Source organism: Thamnophis sirtalis, unplaced genomic scaffold (genome assembly GCF_051295495.1).
Source record: "Thamnophis sirtalis isolate CommonGarterSnake01/CBP01778 unplaced genomic scaffold, rThaSir2_p1.2 scaffold_3, whole genome shotgun sequence".
NCBI classification, from domain to species: Eukaryota; Metazoa; Chordata; class Lepidosauria; order Squamata; family Natricidae; genus Thamnophis; species Thamnophis sirtalis.
This window is the reverse complement of record NW_028261383.1, coordinates 128,416,287-128,434,161: the sequence shown is the minus strand read 5'-3', so window position 1 is coordinate 128,434,161 and position 17,875 is coordinate 128,416,287. Positions and strand designations below refer to the sequence as shown.

General features: G+C 37.8%; 1 protein-coding gene across 7 annotated transcripts in view; it reads right to left on the bottom strand.

Annotated features, from left to right (window-relative positions):
- The window catches only part of CACNA1G (calcium voltage-gated channel subunit alpha1 G), a 248,541-nt gene that overhangs the window by 68,328 nt on the left and 162,338 nt on the right, over window positions 1-17,875 (bottom strand). For 6 of the 7 annotated variants that reach the window (XM_087710029.1, XM_087710023.1, XM_087710026.1 and 3 more), the window contains 4 exons: window positions 12,329-12,455; window positions 5,488-5,613; window positions 4,249-4,338; window positions 3,857-4,070 (listed from right to left, as the gene is read on the bottom strand). In XM_087710029.1, the coding sequence (XP_087566155.1) occupies window positions 3,857-4,070; window positions 4,249-4,338; window positions 5,488-5,613; window positions 12,329-12,455 (557 nt within the window). The remainder of the gene's footprint in view (window positions 1-3,856; window positions 4,071-4,248; window positions 4,339-5,487; window positions 5,614-12,328; window positions 12,456-17,875) is intronic. The other variant, XM_087710024.1, reaches the window with a different exon arrangement.

The window sequence follows — 17,875 nt, the reverse complement described above, 5'->3', positions numbered from 1 at the left end:
CTTCCCATATAGAGGTGAGCAGCATATGAAAAAGATGAGTAAGCTATGAAGTATAATAGGCAGGGGTGAACTTCAAAATTTTTAGCAAGAGGTTCTCTGCCCGGTTGCTGGGTTGGCATGCATGGTGGGTGTGGCCTAGTTGGCCTCCTGCACCACGGCGGTGTGTGTGTGTGTCATTTTTGCCCACCCCGGGCTCCGGAAGCTTTCCTCAAGCCTCTGGTAGGGGGAAAATGTCCTCCCTAGGCTCTGGAGACCCTCTGGGAACAGGCTCATTTCCTGAACTTCTGATAAGCCCATTTTTCACCCTCCCTGAGCCTCCATGCATGCCCTGTACTTACCTGCACCCAAAACAGGCCATGTGGGCACTCCTGGGAGGGGAGGGGTGGGTGGGGCCAGCCAGGAGTGGAATTTGGGGGTTCTCTGAACTGCACAGAATCTTAACTAGAGGTTCTCCCAAACCCCTGCAAACCCCCAGCAGCCCACCCCTGATAATAGGTATGTCACAGCCAATGTAAACTGAAATATCCCCATGTGACACATATGTGTGTAATGTGAGCTTTGCAAATTTGGAACCTTTGGCCCCTGTAAAAGGTTATGTGACCCTCGACTATTAAATGGCGGTCATCCTTAGAGTAAGCCATGATTTGGACAGGGTCTATTTTGCTATTCATAAAAGGAACCTATGATTTTATTAAGAAAGTAGAAAATGTTGTGCCTCACTGATTTTTGTATGATGTTAAAATGTAAGGTATATTACCATTCTGTTTATTTTGCAAAGTGCCATTAGATTATGAAAGTGTTTTTCTTAAAATGAATTATTCCTCGATGTGAAATTAATTTTTTTAAAAAAAATTAATGGATAATGAAAAGCCATATTATTCAAAAAGCTTTCAATAAGGTTGTATTGGGGGGAAAGCAATTATATGTTCACCACATTTGTTATAGCTTTTTGTAATGAGACTCATTAGTGAGAATCAAAATTGTTAGATATACAAATGGGGACTGTAGTTTTGTTACAGTTTATACTAAATCCCTTGACTGATTAAATTGGACTACGTAATATTGATTCTCTTCACATATAATACTATGTGAACAGTAAACCAAAATTTTGTAAAAACTATGATTTCTTAACTTCTAATGATCTAGTTTGCATACAGCATATCACACATAATAAGTGGGCTAGCAAATCATGTTGAGGCAAAAGGTAACAAACCATGTTATAACTAAGCATTATATATGAACCCACCATTATATTTATTACCTTTAAATATAGCTTTATTCTTCCAATTTAACTTATCAAGAGTATATTTACAATAATACGTAGTTAGATCATTTATGTCCTGTATTATTAAGTCTATAAGTAGAATTACTGTTAAATATTACTGATAATATGAGACTGCAGATATTATTATAGTATTATAAAAATAAGAACTGTAAATAATTCTCTCAATAATGGAGTAATCATTCTTAAATCTGTAATTCATTTGTCTGCTTTAGCTCTAGTTGCATTTTTCAATGTGGGCAAATACCCTAGAGATAATTATTATGATTTAGCTACACTGCTTGCATTTTTGTCCTTAGATACTTCCATGTAATTCCTGAAACTTGTACCACTCATGCAACGTCAGATGACTGGAAACATTACATTTTGTATATTTCTGACTTCTGAGGAACACGGTTGGAGGCCTGAGCTTAGGCAGGCAAAGCAATTTAGAGGAAGGTTACATAATAAGCAATTAACAGGAAAATGGCTTTTCTGGCAGAAAAAAACAAGACAGGTAAGGCAAGGCAGTGTTTCTCAACCAGGACAACTTGAAGATGTGTTGACTTCAACTCAAGAAGGCTACTAGAGCTAAAGCAGACAAATGCTGGCTGGGGAATTCTGGGAATTGTAGTCCGCACATTTTTAAGTTGCCAAGATTGCACTGAGGTAAGGGAAGCTAAGGTAAGATACATTGTACAGTGGGGCAATATATCAAATTTTAAATAAAGATTCACTGAGAAACTAAAGGCAGATTATAAGGGTGGAAGAAAAAGTAGGTCTTTAACAATGCAGAACAAAAATGGCATGCTAGATACAGCCTTTTTTATGCCAAATCCTGCCAGAGGAACAATTCTGTGGAATATTTCAAATGTATTCAGAACTTTCATTCCCCACAGGATTCCCCACCCCCCAAACATTCAACAATTCTTAAAATGGCCCATTTAAAAAAATAGCAAAACCTTACATTTGGGAAAATAAAGTGATTGCTGGTAGAGTTGGATAACATGAGGAAGAAGTCTATGTTTTCTTTATGCAAAACATAATAATAATAAAAAATTCCAAAGATTTATAGTGTAAATAGAATTTACAATGTGCAGAGATTATGAAAGTAGAAACCTACTTGTGGTGTTGTTGTTTTTTTACTGACATGATTAAGACAGTCTGCAACTAGCTTTTTCACTTTTGCATAATACATGCATTCTAAACCCAAATCCCAAGGATTTTAGTAGAGGAAGTCAATGTATGGCTTTAATATTAAAGAAATTGATAACTGTTAGGTATATATATTTCTTGATACATAGGTCAACATACTTATGTCCTGTCAGTTGTGAAAAGATATCTGGAGCACCTCATAACATCATAGTGTATAACAGATCTCTCTTCTTTTAAGACATAAAGTTTCATAAAACTCAACATAAGGAACCAGAGTGCTGGTATGACTTAGCTTTGAACGTTCAGTCTGGAATCCTTATACTTGAATAAAGAGAGTTAAAATTCAAGGTTTAGAAATGGCTTTATCATATGATAAAGAAGGATTAGATGCGATTAATTTGTTTATGGCCTTATTAATTAATTGTTATGAAACAAGCAGATAGAAAGCAAAGCAAAGCAGAAACAGGAGGTTAAACAACTGTATTAAAACCAAAGAGAAATTTCCAGAGATATATTGATGCTTTTCTAAAAAGGATATAATAAAAGTAAAATGAGAAAAAAAGTTTCAGAACATATTAAGATGACTGTAACACGAAACACCATGAATGGACACATGGAATGGTAACATGACAATAGACGTCAATAGAAAACATGCAAAATGAAGGAGAGTTCCTCTGACCTGTGACCTCTGACCTGATCATTACCTCCTGCTTTTCCAATTAAATAAAAACTGAAGTAAGAAAGACATGTGAAGTTTCTCAGATTTCACGCAAGTCTAATGCGGTCATCAAAAGTTCTAAGCTTTATTCTACAGTAAATAGTTTACCAAGTTTGGGTTTCAGGAGATTTACTCCAGATTGGTTAATTTCATTTGGTTAATTTCTTATTTTGACATTTTTTAAAAGAAAAAGAATCTGTATTTCTCAAGTAAATGCATTATATTTCCAAGCAATTCTAATACAAAATGGCTTTATTATTACATCCTTGAAAATTCTATATTTTGTCAGTCCACATTAGCCAAAAAAAAATAGCAAAAGTGATTTCATGTTTACATTACAAAGCTGTAATAAACCAAATAGTGAAACTAATTATCAGCAACAGTGCAGAATGCACTTAAGATAATTGGCCCATTCTGGAACTGTTGGTCTTTGCATTCAACACTATTTGGATAAAGCTATGCCTTATGCAATGGAAACATTATATTTAAATTACTGTAGTGCATTTTAAACTGCCCAGCATGTTAACATAATTGCAAATCATGCAGCTGGTGATGTATTTCTATGGTTTTTGCTTAGCCTGTACCAGAGCTATATTTCTTCATGCAAATTTTGTAGCTGGACATGCTTGTGAGGGGAATCTAGCTTTCAAATGCTAGGCAGGGAATATGGAAGACTGTCAAAGGTCAAGCAGGACTCAGAAAGATGAGGAAAGACTACCGACCAGCCATCTGTTTCTCCTTACTCCTTCTCTTTTTTTCCAGGCGTTTGAGCCTCTTCTCTTCCCGTCTCTTGGCTTCTTCTTCTTCCTGATGCTGACGACATTTATGGAAATTTTCCACCACGACCCCCACAAACATGTTGAGCACAAAGAAGGCAACAATCAGCAGGAAGGAGATAAAGTAGAGAAGCATCCAAGGGTTATAGTTCATGATAGGCTATAAAATAAAGGGAGAAACCATTACATTCTATCAGGATTAGAATTTAACACCGTCCATGAAAAATTTAGGAACTCCAAATATGTGTATTTCACATAAATATTTTTTGAAAGAGTAATCTCCAAAACAAACACACCTATTTCTTGGGCTTCTGACAATGTTGTACCAAAACACCTACCTGTTGGTCTACTCCTACAGCATCCAATCCATCGTACATGATGTCCACCCACCCATCTTTAGATGCCAGAACAAATAAAGACATTAAAGCCTAGAAAAACAAAAGGAAACAAAGCATTTTAGCTGAGGAACGACAATATAATATATATCACATTCTACCAGCCTCCTGACTCATGTTTGAATTTATACTTTTTTCCTTTTTCAACTTAGTTGATAATAATAAGCCAATGTTACTTACCAGGAAAAAAGGTATCAAGTACTCACAAGAAGGGTTATTCCAACAAACAGGAACAACCTTACCTCTAACCTTCACCCATTTTTACTTAACCCTTATCATACTGCTGAAATATGATTTCTTGGGGTAATAGTAAATTTATTTATGTAGAAGATTTCTATGGCCACCCAGTCATTCTCGGTGACTCTGGATAAAAAACCCAATATAAAAGAATAAAAAACTCCCCATCCCCCTGGTGACAATACACTACCAAACAAGCCACTTGATGGGCTCCATTCCATGTTGAGTTCTCCAGACCATTGGCAAAACCAGGCCTTCAGGGCCTTATGAAGATATGTCAGATGGGTGGGTGAGTGGAACAATCTAATCTCTGCAGGGATATTATTTTGAAGGGAGGGAGCTACCAGAGAGAACGCCCTTCTTCTGGGTCCTGCCAGTTGTACCTCCTTAGGAGATGGGACCTGCAACATACCTTGCCTCCCCACTCTAGTGGGTTGGGTGGATATAACCAGGAAGAGATGGTCCCTTAGCTTAGATAACTGGGTCCCAAGCCACAAAGGGCTTTAAAAGTGACAACCAACTTCTTGAATTGCACCCAGAAGCAAATCGGCAGCCAATGTAGCTCCCACAGGAGAGGTGACACACGTGCACACCTGAGCCTGCAAAAAACCATGTGGGTCAATGCACTTTGAACTAATTGGTGCTTCTGGATGCTTTTCAAGAGCAGCCCCATGTAGAGCGCATTGCAATACTCAAGATGGATCTGAGATATCAGTTTGATTACACTATTGTACAGTCATTAAATGTCCAAAGAAAGAGTGTGGGCTGGTCTTAATTGTGAAAGGAATGTATACCAAGTGAGGATTTTTAAATATAGACAATATGACTAGGAAGTGCTGTAGATGATTTGCTATGGTGGCTGCAATATATACAAGGCTATTTCACATCTGCTTTGAATCTAGGCAAATAAGGGAGCATTGCAGCAGATTACTGTTCCATCAGTACCTGGCCAAGATTATCAAAATTATACTTGTGCCGGATCCATTTATAGTTGGCTTCTGCACAGTCTGACTTGTTGGTAATGTTCCTTGTGTCTTCCCCTTGGCAGACAAAAAACTTCCCCTTGAACAGCTGTGAAAAAGGAGAGAATACTCAGTCACTGAAATAATATGGGGAGATCTTTTTCTGTAGGCTTCCACAGTGTACCATTTGCAAATGTCTGATTTTTAAGCTCTTCCTACAGAGAGGCCCATCTGCATCTCACTTGAGCTTTTGGCATTAGCCCCAAAGCTTTTAGCCATCCAATTTTATGAAAGGAGTACTGTAGCATTGCTGGTTTTAAGCTGCTGCTATTCTTGATTTATGCAAGTTTTGCTGTATAATTATGGCATTATACATTTTATATTTTGCTGGTTTTCAAAAATATAGTAATGATTTAGTGTGAGCCCATCCTATTTCACTAAAAGATAGCATTAAAATACTTAACAATGAATGAACAAAGCATTTTTTTTCAGTAAAGAGGTCATGGCTGAGCCTTTCTCAGCTTGGAATCCCCTTAAAAATGCTCTTGTACAGTCTGCAAGACTATACAAAACAATTTGTACAATGCTCTTGTAGGGTTAGGTTTTCAGATTGAAGTATGACAAATATATTTGAAAATCAGCCATTATTTGAAGACTCCAATTATTAATGCAAAGTTTGTTGTTCTGTAAAGTTTTTCAAGAATATTATCCCTTTGCCAATAGAGCTTTGGCATTCTGTTAAAGAACCATCTGAGTGCGACACAATGCTAGGATACATATACTTCCATCTTACTTATTACAAGTATTTATCCCATATCTTGCCTTGGAATTACTCTTTATGCTAATTTATGTTCCAGGCGAAATGTTCAGTTTAGCCTTAATGGATACTTCAACACAAATAAGCATAAAGACAAGCCATAGTTGGCTGGAGGCAGTGGGTTGTTAAAGACTTGGGTACCCCTTCCCTTTTTAATGATTATACCCTGGGAACTGCCAAGCAGGACATGAGGGCACTAGCAGTCTCCTGTCCTTGCCTCTTACCAATTAGTATTGTCTTAAAAACTGGTGCTAAAACATAGCTTTCCTGATCAGTAGCGACTAAAAAGCTTATTATCTCTCCTTTGGTCTGTAAGAATGGTAGAAACTATATGTCAATTGACTTATTAGTCTAGCTGTGAAGGCCACCAGGGAAGTAATAAGAGACTAGGTTTATAGATGCTGGTATATACATTCTTGAGGGAGAAGCATTTATCTCTCAGCTTGAAAGAAACAATGGTGTGCCTCCTTCTTAAGAATCTATGTCCTGACCCAACTATTTTATACAATTATTCTGGCTCTAACTTTATATTTTTTTGGACAGTGCACACTCTAGGGAAGGTTTTGGAAGGTGGTCAGCATAAAGCTATAGATTATTTAGACCTTTGTTAATCAGGATTCATGCCTGACTCTGGGATGGAAATCAGAATGTTCGCCCTGTTGGATGATCTTCACCAGGACTGGGATGGAGTGTTTGGCCAGACCTTTTCTGAATCTCTGGGTAGCTTTCATTTCCTTCAAATATGCTATCCTTCTGGAACAACTAAGACCACTAGGAGTGGGAGACACTGTGTTGAAGTAGTCTCCCCTTTCCCCCTAAGTGTTTTATTTTAGTTAGTGACGGTGGGGGGACAGGTTGAACTCTCAGCTACTCCAGTGTGGGTTCAGCGAGCTCAACCCTCTCCTACTGTTTAGCAGGAAATATGAAACTGCCTTTGAACTATGGTGCTGAAGAAGATTCCTGCGACTCCCTTGGACTGCAAGGCAATTAAACCGGTCAGTGCTAGAGGAGATCAACCCTGACTGCTCTTTAGAAGGCCAGATCCTGAAGAGGAAACTCAAGTACTTTGGCCACGAAATGAGAAGGAAGGACTCACTGGAGAAGAGCCTAATGCTGGGAATGATTGAGGGCAAAGAAGGAGGGGATGATAGAGAATGAGGTGGATGGATGGAGTCACCGAAGCAGTCGGAGTTAGCTTAAATGGACTCCAGGGGATGGTAGAGGACAGCAAGGCCTGCAGGAACATTGTCCATGGGGTTGCGATGGGTCGGACATGACTTTGCAACTAACAACAACAATGAAACTGCTAGAAAAAGTCATTTGGGTTTGGACCATTCCCACCCTGTTGGACTTCCAAAAAGATGCAAAGGCAAGGCTCTTCAGGAAATCATTAGGGATGGTGGAGATTTACCTACCAACCTTAGATGGCACAGTTAGCAAACATTTTTGCTAGATTATAATGGTTTTAATCTTGTTACTAATATAAACTGCTCAGAATTAATGGGAACCGAGAGGCATAGAAACGATAATAAATGAATATAACAGATAAATTATATATTCAAGGTCAACCCCCCCCCCATTTTTTAGTGGGACTTCATTTCAACTATTGTTGGAAAAATCTTGGAATTTACTTTTTTTAAGTGAAAATATTTACATTTTGCTTCTCCTTAGATTTATGGTGTATTTACAAAGCACTTAATTAAACCCTTAAGACAGCCACAATGTATGTCCTTTAAAAATATAGACATTAATTCACTAAGAACCGCAAGGAGATCAAAGTAGAAATTAAATTTATGAGTTCAGCTATCAAAACCTGTTCAGATAAATGGAACTTAAGATTCTTTTTCTCCCAAAATTTTAGCAAGGGGAAGAACTGATGCGCCACTTCCAAAAGGAGAGATTAAAACCTCAACCATATTACTGATGAAGTTATGATTAGCATAGCTGTTGTTTTGACTGCTACCAGGACAGAAGCTAAGCATGGCAAGTTGGCTGAACAACAGCCATGTATAAAGAGAATGGCTTACTTTTTTTAACTGGAGTTTAATCCTACTTAAATAAGCATGATGTACCGGCTGCTGGGTTAAATAAGAGACAAGAGTGCACATCTGAAAAAGTGACACACCGAAGGGAAGAGTTTTGAAAAGTGCTCTTCTCCTATTTGAGCAGAGACCTTATCTGAAATTCTTTATACAGAAAGCAGAGAAAGCACTGGCATTACTTTGTGTTGAATCAAGCCAAACTACCCTTAAAGTCTTGATATCAACAATGTCAGATGTGATTATCAACCAGGAGAAAACTATAAAAATCCTAGGGGATTAATTTTGTCACATATTCAATGGCAAACATGAAGTGGCAGAGCATGACAGCTATTATGGCGTGTATTAGCCTAAGCTGAGATGCCTTCACTTTTTTATCGAGTGACAGCAGGTCCTAGCATGGTCATGCCTTGTTTCCCTGTGGCAAGGCACTATTTTCACCAGCTTTTAAAATATCACCTCTTTATCTGAACTCTAGAATAAATGTCATACCTGTGAGCAGTCCAAATAATAGGGATCAGCACACTCAGTGACAGATCTCACATAAGATGGTATTTTATTTATTTATTTCCTATCTAGGAGAACTAACTGGGTGGTAGCAGCATAGAAAGCATCAACAGTGAGTGAGTTCTCCTAGCTTAATCATAGTTGGGCACTAATTCTACCAAACAACCCTACCAAACAACAGCAAACTTCTTCAAAATAAAACAAACTAATCAGATTCTTACCATAGTGTCTTATGACAATAATTTGTTGTTGTTTAATCTACAGCAATGGAAGATAAGACAGAACCCAGGAATCAACATATTTGGAAAGAGTTCCAAGCAAGGAATAGAATCAGTGGTGGGTTTCAATTTTTTTTAGAACCTCTTCTGTAGGTGTGGCCTGCTTTGTGGGAGTGGCTTGTGGCCAACTTGTAAAATGTGGTGAAACTCACTTAACAACGCTCTTGCTTAGCAACCAAAATGTTGGCTCAGAAACTCTGGCATTTGAAGCACGCAAGTCTTAAAGCTGTCAAATTACAAGACCCTTGCACCCCTAACCCTTTAGAAAAAAAACCCCAGGGGTGTTCAAACTTGACAGGTTTAAGACTTGTGGGCTTGAACTCCCAGAATTCCTCTTCTCAGTCTTCATCTTGATGATGTGCGAACGGGCGGGGGTGGAGGGAGCTGGAACTGGTTCCAAACGGCACTGTAGATTTGTGGAACCTCTTCTATAGAAGAGGTTAGAACTAGCAGGAACCCACCCCTAAATAGAATATCCAATAGACAATTCTTGTGTTTGAGAACTGGGATTGATTGATTGATTGATTGATTGATTGATTGACTGATTACATTCTATCAAGATTGTGCCAACTCTTCAAGATATCAGAAGACTTTCTCCAGAATGATCTGTCCCCATGTGACCTTTCTGGTTTCCTAATGGTACAGCCCTTGCCACTACAATAGAGTTCCCCCTTCTTGCTGATGATCATTCTTCCACCTTTGTGAAATTCTCAAGGGATTTGAGTCTTTACACAATGTGTCCAAAATATGATAACTTGACCCTTGTTTGACAGCACTAGATTAACTTGTTCAACCATTTGTTTTTCGCCAAAGTCTTTCCAACATCAGAGTTCAAAAACATTAGTATTTTTTTATCTTGCATTTTCAAAGTCCAATTTTTGCTTTCATAGTATATTACCAGAAGGCTTGAAGGACCAGGCTTAGCACCAATTATCCTGTAGAAAATCTATGGGATCACTAAAAGTTGACACCAGTTTGACACCAATCAAATGTCCATGTTATTATCAATTTTAAGGTTGGTTGTTGTATGTTGTCATTAGTTTGATCTCGTGATTGAAATGTTCAATGGCAGCACACTTCAATCTGCTAATGCCTAAAATGTCAATATGCAGAACTTTTTGTCTTTTACTATGCTGAGTTATTCCATGTTCATGCTCCTTTCATTCTATGTTTCCACTGTAATTCCCTTTTTGTAGCTTATTATTATTTTTGCATTACATCTGCAATTAAATATCCAGAAGGCTTTATAATCTGGCTGTGTCATAAATACCATTGTTACTTCAAAGGATCCTCAAGTCTTTCTAAGTAACATGTTGCGTATCATCTGACCTGATGGGTATACCATCTGGCACTATATTATCAATCATATTATATGACCTATCTAGGTTGTTTTCTTGGTAAAATATAGGACTGCTTTACCTTTCCCTGCTTGAAATAATGCCTTTGCCATTGTTGTTAAAGTGATCATTCAACATGTTCCCATCAGCATTGGGACTCACTTACCTTCCCTACCGGTTCGCAAATGTGAGCGTGTGCGCTCGTTTCGCTCACACACACCACATCTGAGCATGTGCACAGTCTTCTGCACTTCTGATCTAGTGCTCAAGCATTAGATCGGGGCGGGTGGGTGGAGCCTCCTGCAGCCACCGCTAACAGTTCGCCTGAACTGCAGAGAACCGGCTGAATACCATCTTTGGTTACCATATTGCTGCTTCCCTACATAGCCAAGCTTTAACTGGTCAGCTGGTGTGACCTTGATATTTTGAATGACGCTGAGGGGGAGTACATGACATGAAAGCCAGCTGGGTGAACTTAAGTCAGTCACTGTCTCTGAGCCCTATTCACCTCATAGGGTAGTAGTTGTGTGGAAAATAGGAGGAGGAAGGTTTATTGGATATGTTTGCCACCTTTGAGCATTATTTATAAAAATAATAAAGGTGAAAAACAAACAAGCACCCTTGGTATATATTTTCTGCAGTCTTTACTCATCCCTCCCAGGGGCTTCCATCCCCACTGAGGCAGCATAGCAGGACTTGGGAAGGAAGAAATGGCACTAAATATGGATAAATATAAGGCTTACAAATGCCAAACATGAGCTCTGGTTTAGTTGCAAGGATAAAACAGATATAACAAATTATGTATCAGCACATTTGTCCATAAATAATGTATGATGAGAACAGATGGGCACATTATTAAGTTACTATGCATCTTGCAATCAATTAAAAAACAAACCACTGGCATTATAAAAAATGTGGAATGAGCGTAAATTTCAGTTTTTTTCATTTCAAGTTTTGATTGGTTTACAAAGAATGCTCAATCATATTATTATATTTAATACTGCTATGGATATTTTTCTATCGAGATCATGTGTTTATCTAAAAGGAGGAGAGCTCTGAACTTAACTTTCAAAAAAGTAGATAGAAAAAAATGAAATCCCTGCACAATATCTTTCTTGTTAATCTCGTATGTCAAATCTATCTGACACCAATGAGGATTCCCATGCCCTCTACAACTGTGCACTGATGTGTATGTATGTATGTATGTATGTATGTATGTATGTATGTATGTATGCATGTATGCATGTATGTATATAAATAAAGAAAAGAAACTGATGAAGAAGGGAAGAAATTGGCATCCATGAGAACCATTGCACGATCATGCAGAGTAACATAAGTCACTCTCACCAAAGGCATGCACAGTGCCAAAATCTTATAATTTTGTAATATTTTTTAAGATTTTGATAATCTCAACATGTAGAATTTAAACTCATGAGCATGCTGAAATCTTGCACACGCTTTCCTGAAATATTTCAAGATTTCATGGGAGGACATAGAAACTTCCTAAGAGTTGGTGATCTTTTGAAATGTTGCCCATCATGGTTTAATTTAGGAGCTCTACAGACTTCATATATGAATGTCACAAGTGCCATTCTGCTTTCCCTGCATTATATGCCCTCTGTTGTGATCCAGTGTTATATACTGATCTCTAAAAGCATTTTGTATGAAGCAGCTCTAGAACACTGAAGTATGGACTTCTTTCCTTCTTTCTTAGATGCGTCAGCACTTGTAAACACCTCTCATAAGAGACATCAATATTAGAAAATATTGATGTTTATGAAATTGTCAAACCCTCTGTACTGAATGAGTAAAGTTAAGTTCTCAGGGAACTGTACCCAGAACCTACCTGGACTCCCAAGATGCCAAAAATGATGAAAAAAGCACAGCAAATCACAACAATGTTTCCAATGGGCTTCAGGGAGGACATCAGGGTTTCCACAACCAACTTCAACCCTTGTGCTCGACTGATGACCCTGAAAGGCAAAAGTGGCTTATTAAAAGAATCCTAGGACACGAGACTAACAAACCACTTGGAAGACAGCCTTCAAATAGTTTACAAAGGACTAATCAATACATAGAAGAGGAAATATGGAACTGCTAATGTGCCAGTGAGAGAGTTCCATTGACTGACACCTATTCTGTTCAATAGACGTCATCAGACCCAAGAGAGGAAAACTCTCTGTATATTAGGCAATACATTTTTCCAACAATGATAACGACTACAGCAGGCTAAAAGTGATGCATTATCACTTTACAATAGTTTAGATAGAAATAGAAAGGCTGTATTTCTTCTTAATGTCTGTATGGTTGTTTTTTGTTTTTTTTTACTTTTCCTCTATGCCACAAAAACTTTATTTTATTGAATTACAAAAATTTCTGTAGGAGTCTGTTCTAAAAAGTGACTTGCTGGCTGAGGATTCTAGGAACTGAAGTCCATACATCTTAAGGTGGTCAAATTTGAAAAACACTTACATAAAAGTATTTGCTATCATAAATGGAATGAGTATTGTAGAACACCTGACTTCTTGGGTTGTAGCCTTGGGTCAATTTTTAGGAAAAGCAGCACATGTAATGTAGCAGTTGAGATCCTGGACTAGAGAAACCCATCTTCAGCTATGAAAACCCACAGGGTGACACTGACCAACCACTGATTCCTTAGCTCCACTTTGAAGAGCAGATAGGACAGTGGCAAAACACCCAAAGTAACTGGATTGCAGGGTAATATAATACTTTGCAGCTGTAGACATTTCTGAACAGTTGAATTTACAGATTTTGCCAGATGCTGACCTAAAAAAAGACATTTTGCCCACAGGCATTTTAAAACAATAGAATCTAGTGATTGTTAAGAGTAGCACATGCAACTTATATTCTTTCCCCTTAAGGCAGTAAGTTCCCCTTACTGCCAACAAAAATGTCAAAAATATGAGGAAAATTCTATATCAAAGGACAAAAATTGCAGGCAGTAGCCTAATATATTTCACACAGTGGAGAACCTCCTTAGATTTATTTTATTTTTGATGTGTCTCTGTAATGGGATGTGAGAATAACCTTGGGAGACAGAAGGAAGAGCCACGGCCCTAGACAATGATGTGGTAAGAGAAATCTGAGTCCAAAGAAAGGAAAGGGCTGGAAAAAGTTACTGAGAAGGGACCCACCCTAATTCACTAGGAAGTAAAGTTAGGGAAGGTGAGGGAAATACTTTCAGACTTTTAAGATTCTGTTACTCATGGTTTGGGCTTCCAGTCTGGTTGTCCCAGAGGTGATTTTTCAAGAGACAACTGGACTTTCTGTTTTTTCTTTGAAGATGTTTCACTTCTTGGATGAGAAGTGAAACGTCTTCAAAGAAAAACCAGAAAGTCCAGTTGCATCTTGAAAAAGCACCTTTGGGACAACCATAACCTGGATGACTGAGAATCTCCATAGTTGGTTCCAATCTGAACGACTTTGAAGTGCTGACAGTCTATACTTCAGCTCAGTTTCCTATAACTTGGACTATCACATCTCTTCTCTTATAATGAATAAAACTGAATGAACAAATGAAACCTTCACAACCTTAGTTTTACTAGTTCCCTCATTGCCAAGTTAAACAGTAATCTGTTTGTCAACATGGACAATGCAGAGTTTAGCTTCATATTCATATTACAGAGCAAAATTCAACAGTCAAGAATGTTAGGAATATAGTCTAACAGTTGGGTTAGCAACATATAAGCCATGATAGTAGTACTGTTTCTTTAAGTACTGCTGTAAATGTGATTTGTTGCTGTTACCTCAAGCGGCCATAAGATGGAGCCAGAATGACTGTTAGCTGTTTTGTTAGATGCCGAGCTCGGATACTGGTTGTAGATGTGTCATGAATTACTGTGAGTTTTGCTACTGTTAGCGACTTTGTGTGCTGAACTGATTATATGATACTGGACTGTGTTTGTTGGATCACCCCTTAACTGAGAACGTTGATAACTGACTGACTTAACTGTGTATGAATTGGACTCTTGAATAGCTCTATTTCCACAGAAGTAAAGTACTATCTGTTTTTACAATTCAGTGTCTCCGTATGTTGGTTTATGCGTTCTGCCAAACCACTCTCACTACGTTTCTCTGCACGCACTCGTTCTCCTAACAGGGAGCTTACCTAACAAAGTCTCTTCTTTCCTGTGTCCAAAGGTTTGTTTCTAGCAAAAGTCGGAATCAATTATTATAATCTAACAATCACTAGTGATACTATTACTAGCGATACTATTACAATTATTTGCAATTTCTGAACTGCCATTAAGAGAAATCTCTTTCCATTTCTTATTTTGCATCTTTTCCAAATGTGTTACACATTATTCTAATAATGTGTATTTTTTCTACATTTCATTTCTCATTAAAAGCTGAAATTAATATAGTACTGTTTGTCATCCTTTTCTCGTAATTATTTGCATTCTCAGGAAAACAGACTTTGGCTGATCTCACTAGAAGGACTTTCTAAATTTAATTGACCTCAAATGCTTTAATTCTCACATAGTTGTGGTGTGACATTATTTCACCTAAATACATAGCAGCATTACTCAAATTAGATTTATATTTTCAGTGCCATTTGTTAATTCTGATTTTATTTTGGCTGATCCATTACCTGCTGTATTAGCCTTTAACATTGGCTAAATGTCCTTTGGAATTACTATTTTAAGATTTCTCAGTCAAACAGATTTGTAGGAACATATTTGGGCAACAGATCCGGTCATTTTTTTCCAAGCAAAATTACTTACAAAATACTCATAATTATTAAATACGCAACAGGATATTTCGTCCTTCCTTCTTTATGCATCAATATACCCAACTGCATATTTTAACAATGATTCTACAAATCACTATTATGAATATGCTTCCATATGTGCAATAATAAATTCCATATCCCTAAAGTAACTCTGGTTGGGTCACACATACTTAGCTTCAGAATAGATCAAACATACTTAGCTTCAGAAAGGTCATTCAGCTCCTGTGAGTACAAGAGTGTTGTATGAAGCTACCTGAATACTTAATCACATCATTGGCCCATCTTACTCAATTCTTGAGAAGTTTCAACATACAGTTTAGCGTGACTTGAATAAATTGAAACAAGCTTCAAGCTTGAATGCTTTCCTCTTTTCCTTCCATACAAATGTGAAGAAAAGTTTGGAACATTTCACTTCCTTTCTTTTTATTTGAAGTTTGTTCTATTACTCGAGCTAACAGACTAAGTATAGTTGATGGACATGAAAAAGCTGTGTTTAATGTAAATGAGAGCCAAAACATTTTGAAGTTGTCTTTGTAGCCATATGGAAAAACAGAAAGTCCATGTTCCAGACTGATAACTTAAAATGATTTAAATATGGGGTGGTTGCTATATCACCTCCTTTCAAAATATTTATTTATTTACAGTACATCATAGTTTTATTATTTTTATAAATAATTCAAAGTGGTGAATATATCTAATATGTATGTGCAGGCGCTGCAGGAAGGTTTCACTCCGATCTGTGCGTAGGCGCGGGAAAATGCTTTAAACCTATTGACTAACGGCTGACAGCTCTCTATAAAGAGCACTGCCAGCCGACAGCCTATGTCTTTTGCTAGAATGTGACTCTACAGTTACAGAATAAAGAGTTTGTTGTTTCCATTGGCTTCGATTCCACTCTTTGCCCAAACTTAACAATATCCATCACTCCTTCCTCCTCATTTTTTCCCTCACAACAACAACCCTATGAGGGATATTGGGCTGAGATAGAGTGACTGGCCCAAAGCTGGCTTATGTGGCTAAGGTGGGACTTGAACTCAATGTCTCCAGTTTTCTAGCCTGGTGCCTTAACCACTAGACCATTCATTTCCTTAGGCATTTCCTGAACCTGGGTCGTTTTCCAGGCAAAGATGAAGCCTTCTCCTCAGAAACAGCAGAGATCATATCACAGAAAATCAGATTCTACCTTCCATCTCTCTATAGGACTACCAAAAGTCATATTTTGCATTCTCCATGGGGACGAATATAGATGAATTCTAATCTTATACGTTTTACAGATCAATCTCCAAAAATGAATAAAATTTCTCAAATCCATTCTCAACTCCCAACTCCCTTTTAGTTGATTTGATCTTAACCTTTGATGTGAGTTATACCTTTCTAAACTCTCCTTTTACTAACTCGACTCTGCTATATTTTTTTCAGGAACTTTAATCATGGAGCAACCTAATGAATAGGCGAGGATATGTCGTAACTGTGGATTATAGTCTTACAGTTGGATAGTGTCAATATTGCAGTCAATAGAGAAGGTAGAGGTGTATAAGAAAACCAAGCAGCTGGGATTACTGCACTAAGGCTTCCTAAAATCAAGAAGAAGCATATGGACAATGGACATTAATAGTGATTTGCTCTGTGATAGTGTCCCCTCCTCCCTGAACCAGCCTTCTACTACCTGTCATATTCCTATGTTAGAACTATAACTCTCAAGCACTTGATATTATGAGAAATGAAGTTTTGATCTGTATGGAGGGCACCAGATTAGAAAAAACAAACAGACTTAACAATTACAGTTAGTCCCCGACTGACAACAGTTCTTTTAGTGAAAGTCTAACGTTACAAAAGGTACTGAAAAAAGTGACTTATGACCATTTCCCACATTTTGGTCACATGACCAAAATCCAGTTGCTTGGTAATGGACTCATATTTATGACAATTGCAGTAACTTGCTTCTCAGCATAGACCCAAAAAATATGACGTGGAAGGGAAAGAAGAAGTAGAAGAGGAGGAGGAGGAGGAGGAGGAGGAGGAGGAGGAGGAGGAGGAGGAGGAGGAGGAGGAGGAGGAGGAAAAGGCAGCTAATAATACGGAAGTAGCCTCTAAACATTCCTTGAAATTACAAACATATGAAATTATTTTAATAATGAGTTAAAACATTGGTTGCTCAATACTGTCTACATTTGTTTCTCCCAGACTGGCATTCTTAATAAGTATATTAGGAACACTTTTCACTTTGAAAATAAGTAAAAGCTCCTGAAAGACTTTGCTTGAATTACACAATTGCTCCCTCCTGAAGCACGTTTGTTACTTCGTGTTTGATCCTTTGTTGAGGATTGGGACTGGCAGTGTTCTGGTAGCATCCTTTCTTCCACAGTCCCTTTGGTCAGTTGTAGTTAACTACAAAGCTGCAGGATTATACAGATCAAAATAGTTGTCCCCGCCCCATCCCTCCAGGTTTAAGTATTTAAAAAGACTGTCATCCTTAATTCAACTCAGAGACTTTCTCCCTTCATCCTGAATTTCCTTCCCTTTAAACCCCCTCCCTGTCTGAAGAGTGGGCCTTTTCTCTTTGTCTTGAGTGTTAAGTGTTCCAGTGGCTGCAGCAGTTGTATTTTCTCAGGGAAACTCCCTCATCCTTACCAGCCTTCC